General features: G+C 43.5%; 1 protein-coding gene across 5 annotated transcripts in view; it reads right to left on the bottom strand.

The window, feature by feature from the left end:
• The window catches only part of ABCC6 (ATP binding cassette subfamily C member 6), a 76,909-nt gene that overhangs the window by 10,316 nt on the left and 44,751 nt on the right, over positions 1-21,842 (bottom strand). For 4 of the 5 annotated variants that reach the window (XM_036741762.1, XM_036741766.1, XM_036741765.1 and 1 more), the window contains 13 exons: positions 21,362-21,536; positions 21,066-21,141; positions 17,706-17,814; positions 17,070-17,277; positions 13,890-14,200; positions 12,945-13,144; positions 11,620-11,746; positions 8,750-8,851; positions 8,001-8,147; positions 7,694-7,852; positions 7,353-7,519; positions 6,208-6,402; positions 4,095-4,675 (listed from right to left, as the gene is read on the bottom strand). In XM_036741762.1, the coding sequence (XP_036597657.1) occupies positions 4,567-4,675; positions 6,208-6,402; positions 7,353-7,519; positions 7,694-7,852; positions 8,001-8,147; positions 8,750-8,851; positions 11,620-11,746; positions 12,945-13,144; positions 13,890-14,200; positions 17,070-17,277; positions 17,706-17,814; positions 21,066-21,141; positions 21,362-21,536 (2,085 nt within the window). In that variant the 3' untranslated portion in view covers positions 4,095-4,566. Of the gene's footprint in view, positions 1-4,094; positions 4,676-6,207; positions 6,403-7,352; positions 7,520-7,693; positions 7,853-8,000; positions 8,148-8,749; positions 8,852-11,619; positions 11,747-12,944; positions 13,145-13,889; positions 14,201-17,069; positions 17,278-17,705; positions 17,815-21,065; positions 21,142-21,361; positions 21,537-21,842 lie in introns of those variants that run through there. The other variant, XM_036741763.1, reaches the window with a different exon arrangement.

The raw sequence follows: 21,842 nt of genomic DNA, 5'->3' as shown, positions 1-21,842 counted from the left end.
CATTACCTACACAGTGCAAAGGAAGCAGCATTGTACACAATCCAAAAATCATTTCTACTGTGCATTCATCTTTGGAATGTTGGCAGAAAGATGTATTTAATCCCATCCTACTCTGCTCCTCCGTTTCACTTTGGCCTCTGTTTTACTCTATCTGGCAAGATGATGAACAGTTTTTGGACAGTCCACAAAGGATGCCATGTAAAGTTCATTATTTACACTGTTCATTAGTAGATAGCATGGTACAATAGAGCAGTGGGTATGGGGTGTTTAAATCCCTTTTCTGACACAACTTATGTGACTTTGGGCAAGTCACCTAACCTCTGGGCCTCAGTGTCCTCCTCTGTAAAATCAGGGGAGGTGCCTTTATTTTTTCCAGCTTTAAATAGGTGGCCCTTTAAATGTGGGGTGCTAAATCCTAGAGAAAGCGTTGTGGCCTTGTTATGTTTACTGTCTGGGTTTAGAAAGCTCTGCAGGTGTCACCAAGCGAAGATAGAGTCAGGTAAGACCACACCTGTTCGCTGTGACTAAATTTCGCTACTTAATCTAATACCAGCTTTTCTTATTTTGCTTGGAGGAAAACCTTTAGCTGTACCATCCTGCTAACTAATTTCCTACTAGCTCCAAAACTTAAAGAGCTTTGCCTGTGTTCCGTGTTGGAAAAAACAGGGTAAACACTCACTTTGCAAGAGGGAGGAATGGTGTTTACTCCACATGCTGAGCTTCCTTTCAGTAGTCACAGTCAGAGTGGAAAAATCTTGAGCTCTACAAGAATTACTGAAACATCACCTACAAGGGGTCAGACAGCCCTTACTTGAAGACCTTTTAGGGGGAACCTAATTAGAAGCAACCATCATGGTTCCACACAAGCCTTGTCTTTTCTAGATTATCCATCCACAAGTTTCTTCAGTCCAAACTAACACCAGTCTTCACTCCTCTCCAACTGCTACTGGCTCATTTCATTATTTTATACCCAGGTTCTAAGATAATCTGTTTTCTCATAGGTTAATAGAAATGCATAGCTGTCTTAATGAAATAACTCTGAGCCTTAACATCAGTTTATAAATAAACTGGGGAACCCTGTTTTTCCCATAAGATTTTGTTCACCTCTCAATACCAAACTTCTGTGTTGCAGGTTTAGATAAACATCAGTGTTATTGTCTATACCATCTATTAACAGTGTAACAAACATAAAGATTTAAATCTCACAAACACGTAGACTAAAATCACAGCCAGTCACCTCTAATCCAGCACAACTGCTAACTTCTCCACAGATGCTAACACCATAGTTCCACCATTCAGCTTTCATGATGGCAAAGTCTGTCAGCAATTCTTTTCAGGACATCTTTTCCATAGGATGAGCTTCATTGTCAAAGATGGTATTGACTCAATCTCTCTTATACTCTGGCTTCCATTTCCTGAGCTGGCCCTGAAGTACTTTAACTCTGGGCCTATGGCTTCTGATGGGTGAGCATTTATCATAACCCAGCCCAGACCCACCATGCCGCTACTGTTCTCCACACATAATCGTGCCTCACTGTGAATCGTGTGCCCTTCCCTTCCCCACTTCCCACCATTTCCCACATTTAGCTCTGGGACCAGTAGTCTTATCTACACGACCACCTTAGAACATTTCAAACAATTGCTTTATGACTCCATTCTCTGTTACTGACATCCTTGACCATAATACCCATCCCTTACCCCTACTCCTATTTTAATATTGTTTTCTCATACTAGATTATAAAGCCCTTGAGGGCCAGGACTATCTGTATTTTTATCACCAGCACTTAACATACTACCTGGAACATAGTAAGTGCTTAATAAATACCTATTAATTCTTTAGTTCATTCTTCATTCATGGCACTTGGCACAGTCCCTAACATACAGTAGGTACTAAATAAATGCTTGCTGACTTGACAAATTGACTTTTCCTATATACCTCACACAATCTCTGAGACAGGAGATTTAACTCACTTCAAGTGACTGAAACTGTCCCCAATATTTTTATTTCCTTTCTATTAAAGATGCAGTAAAATAACACCCAGAATCATTGCTAGAGGGGCTTTTCAGACTGATGTTACATAAACATATACAAAATAAATACAAGGTATTTTCCTTGGCAGGAGGGCACTTAGCAGCTAGGAAGGTCAGGAAAGGCCTCCTGGAAAAGGTAGTCCTTGAGTTTTGAAGAAAACAATTGATTTGAAGAGGTGAAAGGGAGGAAGGATTGCAATTTAGGCATGGGAGTCAAGTAGCGCAAGGGCATGGAGATAGAAAATAGGGTGTTATAGGTAAGAAATAGCAAGAAAGGCAGTCTGGCTGGTCCGTTCCATAGAGTGAAAAGAATAGGACAACACATAAGGCCAGAAAGGTAATTTGGGGATAGATTACGATAAGCGTCAAAAGCCAGAGGAATTTCTATTTGATCCCAGAGGAAATAGAGGCTTGGAGTTTATTGACAAGGGAGGGTAGTGATGCAATCAGACCTAAAAGTAGAAAATCCCCTTTGATAGTTATATTGAGCAGAGGCATCAAAGACTCCCTAGTACAGCTGGGACCTGATTAAAATGCAAAAAGTAGATTAGAATGTTGTTTTTTAGTCACATCCGACCCCATTTGGGGTTTTCTTGGAAAAGATACTAGAATGGTTTGCCATTTCTTCTCCAGCTCCAGGAAACTGAGGCAAACGGTGAAGTGACTTGCCCAGGGTTACACAGCTATTAAGTGTCTGAGGCCAGATTTGAACTCAGAAAGATGAATTCATAACTTCCTAACTCTAGGCCCAGCACTCTGTCCACTGTTCCTCCTAGCTGCCTCACTTTAGTAAAGCATAGATAATGTTAATTTGTGGTTTTCTAAGTTATATGTGGTCAGCCAGGATCCTGGTTTGGGGGCCCTCATTTCTACTTGACCAGCACCATTGAGGTCGAGGCTATGTTGGAGTGGGGAGAGTTTAGAGGTAAGGAGACAAAATTAAGAGGCTATTGCAAGAATCCAAGTGAAAACTAATGAGGGTCCAAACTAGGGCAATGATTATATATGTGGAGAGAGGGGGGTTGGATACAGGAGATGCTGTGGAGGCAGAAATTATACCTGGGTTACTTACTACTGGCACCAGGAAAAGACGGGAATGTTTTTTCTTAACTAACAGAGTTCTCTATATGTGTGTTATTCAAGCTTAAGGTTAACCACTTCTGAAGCACCAAATCCTCTTCCATTTCCACTTCCAGAATAGTGACCCAACTGTAGCATGGGCCAGATGAAGCATGTCCTACCTAGAAGCGTTTATCTAAAGCCAGAAGGGATCTCAGAGACAATCTAGTTCAACCTCATTTTGTAGATAAGGAAAATGAAACCCTGTGAAGTAACCCCAGGTCCCACCAGGAGTAAGTGTTAGATGTGGTAGATGTCTTGTTATCCCAAGCACTGGCATGGAAACTGAGGTCCCTTTTCCAAACCAAAGTCCCCCAAACCCCAGACGGAGCATGAGCAATAGAAGTTTGTATGAGAAAGTCTCCAACATCGACCTAGGTCTGTGTAAGGCCACAGCCTTGACAACGAGCTACAAGTTATCATGGAAGAGCAGTAAGACTCCTTCATACAATGTACGAGACAACTGTAAAAACTTTCAGTAGTTTGGAATTTCAATAGGAGAAAGACGGGCATGGAAAACATGGTAGGTAGAAGACCTTGGATTCAGGAGAACGGGTCCGAGTCTTGCTTCTGACATATACTGGCAATGTGATGCTGGGCAAATCTCTTAATGCACTCAGACAATTCATTAAGACTATGAGTTATATAGGGGTTACCTAAATGCATCAGAGGACAACGAATGATGAAAATGTGTCTGTATGTTTATATTACATCCCAGTGAGTTGTGTAACTTCGGGCACAAAGAGAATAAGTGACTTAACGATGTTCACTTGACTAATATGTGTCAGAAGCATAACTTGAACCTATCACTTCCTGACTACAAGGTCTGCTTTCTGCCGGCTATGCCATGCTCTCTGTGCCTGACTTCCCTTGGGTTTCTGAGGTGGTGAGTTCTGAGAGGAAATTCTCACCCTAGCCTTGAGGTAGCTAAGAAACAAGTACGAGACTGCATCCTGCAAGCTCTTTATTCATAGCATCAACATGGGGTGGCAGTGGGTTGCAGAAATAAAGCTGAGGAGGGTGAACAGGGTGCTGGTATTGACTCTGTGTAGGGGAGGGGCTGATGGTCCTTTGGGCCCCACTCCTGCCCTAATTCCTATTCACTTGTCCTTTGATACTGCGGTTGGGTATAGAGAATGAACAGTCTAGTGAAATGAACCATCTATCTGAATCGCTGGGACACAAAAATCCACTGGGCTCTGACCTATATGTAATGGTTGCCAGTGCGGCCTAAGATCCACCAGGACTTTGACCCCTTTTCTCTGCATCCATGTATCATAAATCTTGCCTTAGGAGTGTGGTCCCACTTTACAGAGGCATTCAAATTTAGGCCAAGCACGAGTCCATCCCGGATTGCAGGTGAATGCCCTCTCCTCCTTTTGTGAAGTCATTAATACCTGGCTCTCCAGAACAAGATCAGATGAGGCCTGACTCTTCTGCCAGTCTGTAGAACAGTCCTCTCTGAGCCAGCAACTGGGTTGGGGTACCAAACTCTGCCACTACTCCATTGTCCATGACTAGAATCCTAGTGGGGAAAGCAAGATAAACATGCTCTAAGATTCACAGCCTGAGTTCCATGGGGCCTATAAGAGCTAGTATAAATTAAGTGCCTTGAATCACATAATTTCTGAGTTTAAAGATTCCCTAATGGCCATCTAGCCCAGCCCAATTCTTTCCAGAAAAAGAATTCCTCCCATGACACTGCCAGCAAACAGGTCATTCAGACAGCTTGAAGTCTTCCAATAAAGGGCAGCTTGCCACCTCTGGTAGTAGCTATTCCACATTTAGATAGCTGTTTGGAAATTTTTCTAAAATCAAGCCTAGGTTTCCCTTTCTCTGTCTCCACCCATTGTTTCCGTTGCATATGACTCTTTGTGACCCCATGGACCATAATGCCCATAGAGTTTTCTTGGCAAAGATACTGGAGTGATTTCCGTTTCCTTCTCCAGTCCCCCTATTTTGTACTTGTGACGTTGGTTTCCCAGCATCATACAGGTTTAATATGAATGCCATCTGTGCTTTATCCAGATAATTTTTAAAAATGTTAACAGCAGAGAGGGCCTAGTGCAGCTCCCTGGGGTGTTCTACTTGGAGACCTCCTAAACTGGCATGGAACCATTATTGCCTACTCTCGAGCATAGACCAATTCCAAATCTATTGAGTATCTAGCCCACAGCTTTCCTTCTCCATAAGAAGAGTATGATGATAACTCACTGTGGTGGGTAAAGCTCCTCATTTTTGCATATTTGCATATTTGCAAAAGTCAGGAAGACACTTAGATCAATGCTCACCTTTATCATTTAATAGCCGTGTAATTATGGTCATGTTACTTAATTTTTTGGAGCCTCGGTTTGCTCCTCCCTAATATGAAGGTACTACCTCCCAGGGTTGTGGCTGTTTAAGACATAATCATGCGCATGTCAGTGTCCCATAAAGCACTTTATTCACTGGGTTGTTGTGAATGTAAAGTGCATCAAAAACTTGAAGATACTATGTAGATGTCAGTTATTATGCAAGGTAGGATGCTTTCTGGACAAAGGGGAATTAGCTTTCATCTAGAGGCCAACGTATTTCACAGGATGCCCTGCCATGATGGTCCTGTCATGATTCTGGACTGAAACTAGACTATAGCCCTAGAATGGCAAGGATTGGGCATCTTCCTTCCTCTGAATTCTTCTCTTCCATTCAGGTATAGAACCTGCTTCAAAGATCTGTACAGGGCTGAATCCTTACTATCTGGAGGGTCTGCTGTGTGCCCAGGTTATGTGTGTCAGGGGAAGGATTATTAAGATTTTAGCGGCAGGGGCAGCTAGGTGGCACAGGGAATAGAGCATGGCCCTGGTGTTAGGAGGACCCGAGTTCAAATCCAGCCTCAGACACTTGACACACTAGTTGTGTGACCTTGGGCAAGTCACTTAACCCCAATTGCCCTGCCTTCCCCCGTCCAAAAAAAAAAAATTTAGTGGCAGACTGAGTTCACAGTTGAGACTTGGGTTCAGAATGGTGGAACTACATATAGGACTCTAGGATATCTTTCTGGGAAGACACTGGGGTTACCTGCTGCAATCCATCACCGTGTGTAGACGGTGGGCGATGGTCAGCACCGTGCAATCTACAAACTGATCCCGGAGGACGGCCTGGATCTGGAGATCACTCTGAAGATCCACAGAAGCTGTGGCTTCATCCAGCAAAAGGATTTTGGTTTTCCGGAGCAGCCCTCTGGCCAGACATAAGAGCTGCTTCTGGCCTACGCTGTAGAGCATGCAGAGCAAACAGGAAAAGCATGACTCGTGGTGACCAGGGAGTCACTAAATCTTCTTTCCCCTTCTCCTTGTCCTTCCTATACACACACACACACACACACACACACACACACACACACCCATACACACACACACACACCACATACACACACACACACACCATTTTGATTTTTCAGATAGCCCGAAAGCCAAGACAAAGACCAAGATTGTGGCTGTTATTTCTGAACCTGTGGCCTGTCCACTGCCATCTGTGGTACAGCTGGGAAGGAATGAATATTTCTAATCTCAGCTCTAACACTTATTACCTATGTCTTGAGCAGATTACTCGACTTTTGGGGGCCTGTTTCCTCATCTGTAAAAATTGAAGGAGTTGGAATGAGTGACCTCCGAAGTTACTTCTAACTCTAAATCTGTGATTCTATGATTTGGAAGACCTAGGTCCTAGCTTTGCTTCTGCTACTTACCATGTGACCTTAAACCAAATAACAATCTCACTGAGCCTCGATTGCCTTATCTGTCAAATAGGGATAAACCCCATGATAGAAGTAAAGGAGCTGGACTAAACAGATGAGGAGTTCTTCACCTGGGGCTCACAGATCCCCAGTGGATAGATTCAAGAGGTCTGTGAACTTGGGGGAAAAAGATGATTAAATCTATTTATTTGATCACTAACTTATGGTTTCCTATGTAATCCTGTTTTTTATGGTATACATTTAAAAGTGTTGTTGTACTTCAGAAAAGGACCAAGGACATCACAAGGGGTCCGTGTTATGAAAAAGGTTAAGAACTCTTGAGATTCCTTCAAGATCTGTTTTATACCACTACCACTGCAGCCACAGGATAACCTAGCCTGGAGCCCAAAGCATGCTTGTCATGCCCAGTGGGGAGCTCTAGGTAAAGTAGTTCAGTGTTTCCTCCTTTTTCCACAACTGTCCTCACCTCAAGTTGTCTCCTTGGTCTGAGCACTCATATTGTAGCTGGCCAGGGAGACCTAAAACGAAGCTCTTAAGCTGAACCATCTCTAGGGCCCCCCAAATCTCATGGTCAGAATGTTCATCCAAGAGATCAAGGTTCATTCTCATGGAGCCAGGAAACAAGATTGGGTCCTTAGGAGAGAAGGGGAAAAGTAAAATCCACTAGCAATGTCCTAACAAAACAAAGAACAGGGCATCTCCCCTTTTGCATACCCAGCCTTCTCTCCCCCAACCTACATCTGATGCCTAAAGCCCAGCTCCCTAGGAATGACTAGTATTGATTTTCTCCAATTACCAGTCACATACCTGAGGGATGATGGTTATTTTGGACCTCAGGGCGTGGAGCCCCACTTGACTGATATTCACCCCATCAATCCAGATCCCTCCTTCTGCAGCTTCGATGAGCCTCAAGAGGCTAGCAATGAGGGATGATTTCCCTGCCCCTGTCCGACCAACAATACCAATCTAGAGTGAAGACATGAAAAGGTGGCATCTCCCGTTATTAGGACTGGCCTCCAAGAAACTCAAGGAAAACCTTAAGCTTTCCAGAGTAGGAGTTCACTGAGTTCTGGTAGTTTCAGTGGATGAATGACCCCTAGGAGGCCTTGCTTACCTTCTCCTGTGGGTGAATTTTCACAGTCAGATTCCGCAAAGCCAATGCCAACTCTGGCCTGTACCTTAAGCTGTAGCCTCGAAATTCAATCTGCCCCATGGTAGGCCAAGTGTGACAGATTCCATTGTGGGGCAAGGTCCAAGGGGCCTAGACAAAAGGGGGAAATACCAAAATTCACTTAAAAGGAGAAGAGAGGAGAAATTCACTTTAAAAAACTTGAACCTGGGGTCTGGGCATGTCTGCCAAGAGGAAAGAAGGATGCCTTTCTCTGAAGGTTTTCCTATGATTGAAGATAATATACTGAAATCAGAGGTCATGATAGGTACTTGGGTACATGTGTGTGGGTCTACACAGAGGATCTTAGGATTGAAAAGGATCTTGGGAGCCAGCTAGTCTAACCTATCCTGGAACAAAAATCCTCTATACAATATCCTTCCACAAGTGGTCATCCAGTCTCTTCTTAAAGACCTCCCCACCCCAACTTCCATTGATGAGGAATCCACTACCCCCGAAAGTACCCCATTCTACTTCTTAAATTAATTAATTAAAAATAAATTATTATTTATCCTAATCTCCAATCCTTTCCCCACCCAAATGTGGTAGATAAGATGCAGGCATGGATTTCTGATTTTTGAAAAGCCAGAACATCGTGTCATGTGGCCAACTAGAAACAGGCACAAGCCTATGGTTGTGCCCTGATTAGGAAAGATCACCATGCTTTATTTGAAAATAGAGAGGGGGAAGGTTACCTCCTTGGAGGTCTTAGTGTAGTCTCTCATCCTCTCCACAGAGACAATGTTATTCTCCAGGTCTGTCCAGGAACGCACTGCCCAGTGCAGGATCTCAGTCACCTGTCATGAATAAAGCGGAGGACTTCCAGGAAGTTTGTCCTGTTTTGGTAGATCGGGTGCTACAGACCTGCTCTTTTTTATTGTACACGAATATACCCCAGGATCAGAGATGTAGAGCTGGAAGAGGTCTCAAAAGCCATGTAATCCAACCTCTTCATTTTACACATGAGGAAACCAAGGACCATGGAGGTTAAATGACTTGTACAAGGTCACCTAGGAAGCATCACAAGTGGGATGTGACCCCACATCTTCAGTTTCCAATGCCAATGTTCTTTCTGTTTTACCAGCTCCCTTCTCCACTTGAGGACAAATGATAGAAAGCAAAGCAAGTGCTCTCTCTGGGGTTGACTTTCAATCAGAACTTTTTTAGGCAGAGATGCTAACAAACATAAACATGCCAGGAAGATACACATAAGAAAAGAAAATGAGCCTAAATAATGCAGACCACCACTGAGTAATCTGGCAGTAACAAACTTAGCCCACCATCAGGAGGGCAGATAAAATATGTTTTCCAGTAGAAGAGATGGTTTGTACTGAAACATTCATATTTTCTCATCTCTTTAGGTCTAAGGGCATGCATATGTAAAATGTCTGACTGAGATTAAAGGCAATCACTGTTGACTGGGGAGCAAAGAAAAGGCTCCCCATGGTCTTAATTTTCTTAGCACTGAGTTCCAACCAACTGAAGGACTAAACTAACTTCTCAGCTCCATTCACTTGCACCGAAGATTCTGGCATGAGTGCAGAAAGCCAGTAGAGTCACTTATGAGAGTCACTGCTCAGGCCCCGAGCCTGGGAAAGGGTATTAACTATATATTTCTCACTACTGGTGGCAGGATTGGATTCCTTTCCAGCATCACTTCACCCTCCCCAGCCCACCCCCATTTGGGTCCAGGGAGAAGCCACAGCCTTGTTTCAAACATACTGGGGTATCAGAAGATGATATAAGTACAGAGAGAGGCTGAGATGACGGAAGAAGAAAGGGCCCCTTGTCTGGTATGGAGAGGATCCAGCCCTTGGCTCAAGAAGGATGGAAAGCAGGTTGAAGAGTCTGGCAGACTCCAAGTTAATGTGAGCCATTGAGATTTGCTTCATCCAGGACAGAGCATGTCAAGACCCTAAACAGTGTCCCCAGGGTGGTGTGCCTTTTTCAGCAGCTATCCTTAGACCTGACTTTTAGGTCCTGGCTCTGCCACCAATTGCCCAGGTAATATTCCCTAGGTTTTCATAACCCTACTCTTTCCTGGGTTTCCTCCTATCTGTCTTGCTGCTATTTCTTGATCTCCTTTGCTGGATGGATCTTCATCCAGGTCATGCCTGCTCACTGTGATTTCACCAAGGCTCTCTTCTGGACCTTTTTCTACCTCTCTGCTATTTCACTTGGTGATATCATTAGCTCTCATAGTTTCAATGATCCTTAGATCCACTTGTCTAGCCCTAACTTCTCTCCTGACCTCTTGTGTTATATTTCCTGCTGCCATTTAAGACATCTCAAGCTAGATGTCCTATAGACATCTTAAATTCAACATGGCCCAACCTCATTATGTTTTCCTCCAAATGTCCCCCTCTCCTTAACTCCCCTATTACTCTCTAGAGCACCACCCTCTTCCCAATCCTCATCTTCCCACCAGACTGGCAGCTTGGTTGCCATCCTCTACTCCTCACTCTCTCTCACTCCCTATATCCCATAGCTGGTCAAGTCTTGTGGCTTTTGCCTTCATGGTACCTCTTGTATTCGCCCCCCTCTCTGTCCCCTGACACTGCAACTAGACTGACAAAATTCCTCATGACCTCACAGCTGGACACAGCAGTAGCCTCTTGGTTGGTGTCTCTGCGTCAAGTCTCTTCCTGCTCCAGCCTATCCTCCATACAGCTGTAAAAGTGATCTTCCTAAAATGGAGGTATAACCATATCACCTCACTATTCAGTGATCTCCAGAGTCCTCTGTCTGGCTTTTAAAGGCCTTTTGAAGCTGGTCCTTTTCTATCTTTCCAGACTTTTTTAGACCTTACTTTCCTCCACATATTCTACAGTCTAGTGACACTGTCCTCCTTGCTTGTCCTCACTCCATCTCCCAAGTCGGTATTTTCACTGACCGTGGCCCATGCCTGGAATGCTCTTCCTCCTCAGCTCTGCTTCCCTGCTTCCTTTAAGTCTCAGCTAAAATCCTACCTGCTACAAGAAGCTTTTCACAGTCCTCTATAATGTTGTTACTTCCCTCTGAAACGACCTTCAATTATCCTCTTTATTCATTTGCGTCGGTCTCTTTCATTACACTGTGAGCTCTTCGAAAGCAGGGACTGTTTCGGGGGTTTGTTTGGCCTTTCTCTGCATCTTCAGCTTTCAGCATTGACTGACTGACTGACTGACTTACCTGATACCATACGATTCCTTTTATCTGTGACTACCTTAGTTTCCATATCCATTGGAACAGGTGATCTCACTGGGTCATAACTATACAATGGGAAGGAACCTCAAAGCCTACTTAGTTCAGCCTCTTCATTTTACAGATGAGGAAATGGAGGCCCACCAGGGCTAAGTGACTTGTATAAGGCCACACAGGTAGCTCATACACAGCACCTGAACCCAGCTCTTCTAACTGCAGCCGGGTCTCTTTCCAGGGTCGTGCTGCCTCTGGCTCTAACATTTGCTGAGTCTTTTCTTGGGCCTTGGAGACTGAATTCATGTTCCCCATACCTTTTCAGGACAAACTGCTTCTCTAGCCTGCCCACCCTCAGCTACTGAGACAGAGAAGGTCAGTGGAGTACCTGGAGAGCCATTGAAACGGAAAACCCCACGATCCCTGGGCTGAGGTGGGGCTTGCTGAACACGGCGAAGAAAGCAGCGGTGAAGATAAGAATATTTCCTAGCATCTCCATGTTGGTTGCCAGCCACCTGTGTGACCCAAGAGAGGAGGAAATGTTTTTCAACCCAGGGAGAGGCTATTTTTTTTGCCTGTTTTTACATTATCATCTCATATATCAACCCTTGGGGTAGTTTACCCCATGTGGAGATTTCTGATGATGAGGCCTAGTGCAGTCATATATTTGCCCTGAGACATAGCAACCTTGGAGGACTGGGAAGACCCCGGGGTTCCCTATAAGTAAGAAATCCCATCCCAGCATTGGAAGCCAACGATTCCCTTTTTCCACACAAGAAACATCAGTGTGATGGCAGGAGAAAGACAACTCAAGAATTCTGCACTGGACACAAGTTACCTATTTTGCTAGCAATTAAATGACACAACAGCAATTCATCTCCGGTCTCCCTGTCTTTGCATTAACTCTACCCCAGGGCTGAGATGCCCTCCGTCCCCACGTCCACCTCTTAGAATCCCTAATTTCATTCAAGACACAGTTCAAACCGCACCTTCTGCAGGAGGCCTTTCCTGGTTTTTTTTCTCCACCACGCAACAGCTAATGCTTTCTTCTCTAACATTCTCTTTCATAAGTTCTGTATATTGTATGTACCTATTTATATGCATATCATTTTCCCCATTAGAACATAAGCCCCTCAAGGGCAGGGCTTGAAACAGTAAGAGATTAATCTATGTCTGTTGCTTGACTGTAAAGATATGATAAAAGCTAGCACACCTGCTCTCCTACAAAGAAGCCCTCACCAGGGACCAGCTACGCAGGGATGAGGCTGACTCATAGCCCATTCAGGGAGGGGAAGTTTAGGCTTTGTGCCTGGTAGGCCAACTCATGGTGCATCCTCAGTTACTTGGCTCCTCAGGGAGCCCAATAGAGCAGTTTTTAGCTCCTTCCTTCTTCCTGCCTAAAGGAAGAAAATATCCTTATCCCATCCCATAGAATAGAGGGTAATAATCAAAGCCTCACTGCCATCAGGAAAATCACTGACTGAGTGGTCTTTGGCAACTACATGTTTCAACACGGGAAATTTTAGAAACAAATTGGAGAACCTAGCAAAGGGTAAGCAGGGTTGGTGTGTGAGACAGGAGAGGAAAGAAAGGAAAGAGGACCAGACTATATGATTTATCTCATGCCCTTCCCAAACCCAGTGCAAGTTCTAATTGCAGGGTCTTCACCTCCACCCCCAATTCTCCTTTCCTTTTCTTTACACCCTTCCGTACCTGTCAGCAACTAGCCTGGGGAAGCTGGCTCTCTGGTGCTCATCTATCCTTGAGTCATTCTGTACAATAAACTGGTCCTGAGCCTGGAAGGCCCGAATCACAGCATTCCCTTGGAACGTCTCTGAGATGTGGGAGTAGATGGGTGAGCGGCTAGCTGACTCCAAGCGCCTCAGCTGACATGAACTGGCAACATACAGACTCTGAGGTCAGACAGAACAGACAACGTCATGGGCGGGGTGGGGGAAAGAGAGAGAGAGACAGAGAGAGAGAGAGAGAGAGAGAGAGAGAGAGAGAGAGAGGCCTGCCCATAATATAGAAGGATTTAAGAGTTAAGATAAAGGATTGATAGAAACCAGCATGGTGGGAATGTTGAACTGGGAGTCAGGAAACCTGAATTCTAGTCTTGGTTATTTCACTGCATCAGTGTCACTCAACATTTCTGGGTCTGGATTTCCTCAGCTGTCACTGACCATCTGGGGACAGCAAGGGAGACTATCACAAGAGTACCCAGAAATGGCTTGGAGGTCACTAAAAGGAATTGGAGAAATAGTCTTTTCTCCCCAAACCCAAGAGAGAAGTGTCTTTAGTGCTTCATCTCAGCCAAGAGATGACCATGGTTATATGGAAAATGATAATTAGCTATTCTTAGTTTCTGTTATGATTGAAAAAAAAATAACTTCAGTATGAAAATAGAAGGTTAGTTTCAAGAAAAAACTGATAATACTGAGGGTTATGAGAAAAAATGGAACAAACTAAGGAGAGAATTTCCTGAGAGATCTAGGAGAACAGATGAGAAGCCCATATGTATACAAGAGCCCAAGTCTAGTGGTCTCATTTGGATGTGGGGAATGGTATCCGAAAGTACCAGGAGAGATGAGTGCTATGTAATACTGCAGTTTGCCTCCCTTTCCTTTCTTGGAATTGTTTCTATACCATATTCTATACCTGCAGCCCAATGTAGAGAGCCACAAGGGGCAGGACCACCACAGCAGCCAGTGGAGTAGTTACTACTACCACCAAGATCACCTCCAAAAATCCAAACAGGAAACCTAAAAAAGACTTGAACTTGTCTGGGATCACAACATCGATGGCATCAGTCTCCTTAGAGAAGCGATTAAGCAGATTTCCTATAGGTGTCTGCTCAAAGAAGGTCATGGGGGACCGGGCCACATCATACAGGAGCCCCTGGAACAGCTGTTGAGATGCTTGAACTCCCCCCAGTAGGACAACCGCAATGGAGCCGAATCTTCCAATGGCTAAAACATAAAAGCAGAAAATAAGAACTCATGGTGCTGTGGAAGGAACACTCGATTTATAGTCAGAAGATGTGGATTCAAATCCTGACTGCCATTTGCTACTTGTGTGACCTTAGGCAAGTTACTGAAGGTCATTTGGGGCTCAGATTCACCATCTACAAAATGAGAGAGTTGGCCTAAGTATCCTCCAAGGTCCCATCCAGCTCTCAATTTATAATCCTATGACCCTAAGGGTACCTGTAGGTGGAGTACCTGGAAGCTGAGAGAGGGAGAAAAGGGGGTGAACAGTGGGAAGCAGCTACAGGGTTCTTTTAGGTAAGCCTGTCATTAATTAGCCGTGCAAACTTAGGTGATTCATAATGTCTGCAAGATCTGTTGTATCATTTGTAAAGTTCTTCCCAGTCCTAACAGGCTGTAATTTAAATGGATTAAGTGACTTGCCCACACAGCTAGCAACTGATACAGTCCAGGATTGGGACCCAGTTCTCCCCGGACCTCAGTTTTATCATTTGTAAAATGGTTGTGTGGTTTGTCCTTTGTTCTCAAAGAGGACCATGATAGCAGGGAGATGATGACATGACTTGCACTGATTTGGATTTGAGGGAGGGAGGGCTGTATGAGGTCACCAGCCTCACTTTCTCCTCCAGAGCCATCTGGGTCCAGTGGCCAGACATAGATCAGGACAACTGGAGATGGCCCAGGATGCAGTGGGAGACCTTGGCCTTTCCAAGCTAAATTCTTTCTGAGTTCTCACTTTGAGTGAGACAACACCTATTCAGTGAATAGGCCTGTTGAAGAAATGAGTCAAGGAATGGCCACTTTAACTTAAAAAAAAAAAAAAGAATTGAACTAGGAAGGAAAGACCCTTAGGCTTGCTGGCCAAAAGAGAAATTACCATTTACTTATGCTCTGAGCCAGGAAGGCCCAAAGAATAACCACTGCGTGGAGCTTGGACAGGGACTTATTGTTGTCCAATCAGTGAGAGCCAGAGTTAATTGGGTTTAAGGCATAGTCTTTGGGAAAGAAATCTAGTAACTAAGCCCCAAGATAACTAGGTAGGGTTCAACCATCAAAATTTACCTTCCTTTGGGCAGAACACCCTCAGGTAGGGATACAAGGCCCCATTTCAGGAGAGGAGAGGAGGAACTCTAGGAGTTACACAACTGGAACTGGCCAGCTGGGTCCCCGTACAGACAGCTCAGACTGTGAACGGGCTGTGGTTTGTCCTTCATTCTCGAAGAGGACCATGACATCAGGGAGATGATGACAGGACTTGGACTGAATTGGATTTAAGTGAGGGAGGGCTGTGCAAAGTCAGCGGCCTCACCTTTTCCTCCAGAGTCGCCTGGGTCCAGTGGCCAGATATGGATCAGCATGACTGGAGATGGCCCAGGATTTGTAAAGTGGGGATGGTACCTGTACTGTCCATTAAGTAAATGAAGACTGTGAAAGTGCCTCCAAAAAGGCAAAGTACAACTCAAATGTGCAGCGGCATTATTGATGGTGCAGAACCTGCGATGATTTAACAAGAGCCGGGCTAATCTATGAGGAAGGGGAGAAGATAGGTTGGGTAGGTAGGTGCTGTTGTCTCCAGTATACAGATGGCAAACGGAGGTCAAATGATTTGCCCAAGGTTACACAGCTAGTAAGTAAGTGTCTGAGGCCACATTTGAACTCACGTCTTCTTGACTTCAGGCCCGAGGCTTTATGCACTATGCCACCTAGCTGCCTAGGAAAGGGTTAACTAAGCAAATTCAAAGCATGAACAAAATGGCCAGGATAAGAGTGAACCTACTAAAGTAACCGAACTGTTTTAAGTTTTACATAAGTGATATGATTATAACTGTCTCGTTTTTTTCATTAACGATTCACTCAAAGAACTCTGACATTCCCTTAGCCTCTCTTGGCCTTAGTCACTTCATGTCTAAACTGAGAGGGTTAAACTAGACAACCTCTAGCATCTAGCATCTATAATCTAAACCTTATTGGCTTAATCCCAATTATCATACAGTTCATATTTAGACTCCTGAGTTATCACAGCTGGAAGGGGCCATCTAATCCAAAGTCTTTACTGTTCAGATGAGGAAACTGAGACCTGGATAAATGAAGTGACTTTACCAAGGTCACACAGCAAATTAGGGACAGAGACAGTACTACTCAAATGTAAAGAAAATACATTTCTTTAAAGATTATTCTAAATTCAATTAAATGTCACGAATATAGGAAGTGTCTCCTCCCAGTTAGTCAGAAAATATAAGGTGTATTTTTGAGGGTGTATTTTTAAACAGAAAAAAAGAACCCAGAGAATTGTCAGGACAGGTTACCTATTTACGTGTGTGTGTGTGTGTGTGTGTGTGTGTGTGTGTGTGTGTGTGTGTGTGTGTGTGTGTGTAAATAGAGGGGTGATAAAGGAAGTTACATTTGGCCTTCTTTCCAGGGGCTTGGTCTCCTAAAGAGTTCCTTATCCTGCTTTGGGAAGATTATCAGGTGCTACATGAAGGCTCGTTTGGGAAAGGGGTTGCATATTTATTTCATATAGCTCATATTCAAAATATCTGGAGCACAAAATGTGTGATCTAGAGATTTTTTTTGGTTCTTTCTGTCAGTTCTTTTCTAAGGCATAGAAAGACCCTGGGAGTCTTTTCTCCTGAATCAAAAGGGCCAGGACAGAATGCAGGCTGTATTCAGAAGTCTAACACCTGGGCTCCTGATCAATGTCAGGGAGAGGAAGGGGAAGACTGGGCAAGGGATAGTTGAGGCAGGCCAGTGGCTCTTGACCCTACTGAAGAGAAGAGAGAGCTACAGAACATCTAGGGGAGTGGATTGTAAGAGTGAAAGAGGAGAGAGAGTGAGAACAGGTTAGAGACACCTTGGAAACAGCCTAGGAGCCCAAAGACCCCAACCCGAAGTCCTGTGTGCTGCTGGGTTCCATTCGTGATGGGGTCATCGGCCCAAAGACCAAGCCAGTAACCACGAGAGAAGGAGACCAGCTGCTGACAGAGGAATAAAAACATCACGGAAAGGCAGATGGGTGCTCCCACTGCCCTCAGGTAGTCCAGGTACAGAACAGCATTCACCTGAAACACACGACAAGTGGAGGGAGAGTGGAGGGAAGGACAGACATAAGGGGAAGGAGACAGGACAAGAGAGTGACACAGAAGGGGAGACAAAAGAAAACCCTCAGTTAAGCTTCTAGAAACCTTCTAGGGCAAAGAACAAGAATACTCAAGTCTCCCAAGCAGTCATCCATCTCCTACAGGGATTGCAGCCTCTTCTCTAAATCAGAGGCCTGGCCAGAATTGTTACAGTCTCCTCTCTGCAGCATCCTTCTGTTCTTGTGTCTTAGTGTCACTTTTTTCCCCATTCATTTTCAATTTTAAAATACCAGGACAATTTTAAAAGGTTAAAAACATTCAGTAATGCAGTGACCTACTGGGCTGTCACTGGGCAAAGGTCTGGGGCAGCAAGAGGTTAGTGAGGGGAGAAGAAAAGAAATCACTCTTACCCTGCCATATTGTACTCTGTCCCCTTCGGTCAGCTGTCCTGCCATCCTGGTGCCCTCGGCCTGGCTCTGTAGGGTTGTGCGGCTCTTTTCATGGGAGTCCTCCATGATGCTGCAAAATAGGACCGGTCATTAAGTCAGATTTAACTTCGGAATCTCTCCCTGGTGGAGCATCTACATTTTACGAACAAAATGGCTAGGATAAGAGTGAACCTACTAAAGTAACCAAACTGTTTTAAGTTTTACATGATTGATAATAATTATAACTGTCTTGTTGTTTTCATTAACGATTCACTCAAAGACCTCTGATATTCCCACAGCCTCTCTTGGCCTTAGTCATTTCATGTCTAAACTGAGAGGGTTAAACTAGACAACCTGTAGCATCTAACATGTGTAATCTAAACCTTATTGGCTTAATCCCAATTATTATACAGTTCATATTTAGACTCCTGAGTTATCACAGCTGGAAGGGGCCATCTAATCCAAAGCCCTTATTGTTCAGATGAGGAAACTGAGACCTAGATAAATGAAATGACTTTAACAAGGTCACACAGCAAATTAGGGACAGAGACAGCACTAAAATTTAAAGCCCAAAGACCAAGTCAGTAACCAATTTTAAAATTACAATTTTCCTAAGTTTGCCTTGGAATAGAATTATGGACCTTCGAGTAAAGAGTCCTTTGAGATTATTTCCTACAGAAAATAAAATGAAGGCAGACTGTGGTGGGGGGAGGGGGCAGTATTTGTGCAAGATCCGGGAATCTTGTGCCTAATATTCCTAAGACACAACCTCAATATTTCATGTACGGGTGGATTTTAAATGTATGGTGTAGATAATAATTGAAAGGCAATAAACACACGTAGTTGGGAACCGCACTCATTGGCCACTCATGTTTCCTGAATGGGACATATCTGAGGAGCTGACCGTTTGTCAATTCTGTGTCATTTTCCTTTTCTGCATTAGTTTTCCAAGTTGATTATTTGTTTAATTAAAGCTGTAAGGGTGAGGCTGCCACAATTGTATGTGTCTTGAAGGTCATGTATTTCCTTTCTTTACATAACAACTAAAATGAGATGTACTGGTATTCTAGGGTCAGATTAATTTGTTTCATTAAGGACTTTTGCCCTATCGCATCACAGGAAATTATTTTCTGAACTTGGTATCCTGGTATAAAATGTGAAATTCAAATTTACTTGAGAAATAATATCATTATAATATTTTTGTTAATATTTATAATTAATATTTTAATATAGTAATATTATACATATTGTATAATATGTATAACATTTTATAAAAATAATTTTAAAATAGTTTGCATTGATATAACATGCAACAGGAATAACTTTTCAAAACATTTTTAACTTGTATTATCTCATTTGATCTTTACAGCAGCCCTGTGAGGCAGGTAAAGCAGGCATTGTTAACTAGTTTTCACAGGTGAGGAAACTGGGATGAGTTTCAGAGAGGGTAGTAAGAGAACTGGGTCAGAGTGACAGGCCTGGAGCCAAGAAATCTGGCCTCAGAAACTTGCTAGCTGTGTGACCCTGGGCAAGTCACTTAACCCAGTGTGCCTCAGTTTCCTCATCTATAAAATGGGCTGGAGAAGGAAATGACAAACCCCTCTAGGATCTTTGCCAAGAAAGCCCCACATGGAGTCATGAAGAGTCAGACATGACTGAAAAACGTCTGAACGTGAACATGAGTGAGAGGAACCGTTCTGCCAACCCAGATTGCTTATTCCCTCTGGTCTGGTGTTCTTTTCCACTGCCTCAACACTTTCACTGACCATCCTTGTAAAGGTTCTTATTACTTAATTAGATTTAGGAATACAAATATAAACAAGAAGAAAAATTAATGAATTTTCTAACCATTCTGCCCTGCTACCATAGACACTATCAAACATTGGGTCTTTGGGTCCCGATATACATGTGATATGCTTATTGATTAGTATCTTACATATACAGAAGTCAATTTTAGTGAGAAAAGATTCCTTTAACGTATCTCAGATAGGCCTTGCCTGCTTTCTTATTTGTTGTGGTTTTGTGTTCCATGCACTAATCATAGTCTAATTTATTGGACAAAAAGGTTTTTCTATGTTAGAAACAAAAAGACAAAGAAATGTAAAGTTTGTTCCAAGTTTGCAAAACTGGCAGAACTATTTTTTTCCAGCTTTCTAAGGCCACTGTGTGAGTCTGACTTGGATTCTCATAAATGTTGTCTTTAAAGGTCTTGGGCCCCTATCTTATTCCCATGTATGCAGTCATGAAGGTGCTTTTATCTCTTCTGGGAAACTGAATTGTACATATCCCAAATCCCACTCCTGCTCAATGCCACTGGGATAAGTCCTTGGATGTACCCTCGAAGGTCTTCCTTCTCCCTGCTTCTGACCTCAACCAAAGCCTGCTTGTTTCTCACATCTGACCCGAATCTCATGTCTGTGACTGTGTACGTTCAACATTATGTTCACTGACACTTTGGGATCAGATGCTCTGGAAAAGGAATGAACCTCCTAAATGTACGGTCATATGAAATAAACTGGAACAACCTGCTTACTAACCAAATAATGTGGTCTTGTTTGTGCCAAAACATGGCGAAAGGATTGGTGAAGTTATTCCTTTGTGCAAAGCACTAGGTTCCAATCCTCAAGAGACATATAGTCTATGCTTGCTATTTTGGGAAGTGGGAAGGGGACAGAGGGAGAAAAATTTGGAACTCAAAATCTTATAAAAAATGAATGCTGACAATTGTCTTGACTAATATGGAAATATGTTTAATATGAATATACATGTAGAGCCCATGTCATCTTGGGGAGGGGGAGGGGATGGAAGTGGAGAAAATTTAATACTCAAGAGCTTGTGGGACTGAATGTCGTAAACTATAAATAAATTTTAAAAAACAAAGAAAATTATCTTCATATGCAGTTGGACAAAATAAAACACTATTGACATTTAGAAAAAGAAATGTATAATCTAGCAGTGGGAGCAGGAGGGAGGGCCAGGTGAGTACACAGATAATTGTGGTGTAAAGAAGGCTGTAATGAGCATGCAACCCTTATACAGACAGAACCCAGAGAGTCTAAGATTCCTCTTGGAAAGGCAAGCTGGGTCCCCAGAGGGCTGCTAGCTACATCTCCCCATTAAGGTTCCAAAGTTCTTTAGGAATTCAGAGGAAATCACAAAGGAAGAAAATTCTGGAGATTATTGACCAATATGACTGCTTCTCTCCACTTCTCCTCCCCCTTCTCCCCTCTCCACCAAACCAAGGAACCTCAACTGGTACCAGGAACTTCTGAAGTTTTCTGGACTGTGTGTACTCTTTCTGTCCTGGGAATGTTATGGAGGTATTTTTAGTGTGACACTGACCTGTATGCTTCTCCTGCAGAGGCCCCACCTTCTGAAATATTCCTGGAGCTCTTCTTAACTTCTGAAAGCTTCATTTCTGAAAGAAGCATTTTGGGAAAAGGAGATGTTTCTCCTGGGAGCTGTCCACCTCAGAGGATCAGTGAGACTTTAGAGGTTTGATCCAGGGCACAGGAGGACTATTTGTATAACTGACCTCCTCTCCTTGGGAAGAAGCCTAAAGAGACCACTCCCCTCCTCCCTATTCCCCGAAAGAAGAGATAGACTACTCGCCGTACAGTCTAAGCACGGGTAATTACCTTGGTTGTGACTGGTCTCTTCTTGTTTTGCCTGGCCTAGGAAGTCTGCAAAAGGGCCATTCCTCTGTAGGAGCTCCTGATAGGAGCCACTCTCAGCAACTACTCCATCGACCATCACGATGATGTGATCAACCTGCAGTAGGATGTGGACTGCCTGGGTCACAAGAATGCGAGTCTAGGAAAGACAGAAGACACAGTTGTGTGGATGGTTAAAATGGCGCCTTAAAAAAGTGATGAACTTAGACAACAAACATGAACAATATACAAATATACAACATGCAAAGAATGGGGGATTGTGTAGGAAACTGGACTTCCATTATATGTAATATCTTTTTAGAAAAGTGTTCAGCGAGGTCCCAATTAGCACAAATGCTTGAATCTTGTGGTCGCATGTATTTTAGTCTGCACTATTTGAAGCTATATTATATAAAGTAAGGTATTTGGTTTCAGTCCAATGGAAAAATGCTCTCAGGATTCCTTG

The sequence above is a fragment of the Trichosurus vulpecula genome, chromosome 1, assembly GCF_011100635.1.
Source record: "Trichosurus vulpecula isolate mTriVul1 chromosome 1, mTriVul1.pri, whole genome shotgun sequence".
Taxonomy (NCBI): domain Eukaryota; kingdom Metazoa; phylum Chordata; class Mammalia; order Diprotodontia; family Phalangeridae; genus Trichosurus; species Trichosurus vulpecula.
This window is presented reverse-complemented; position numbering and strand designations above follow the sequence as displayed.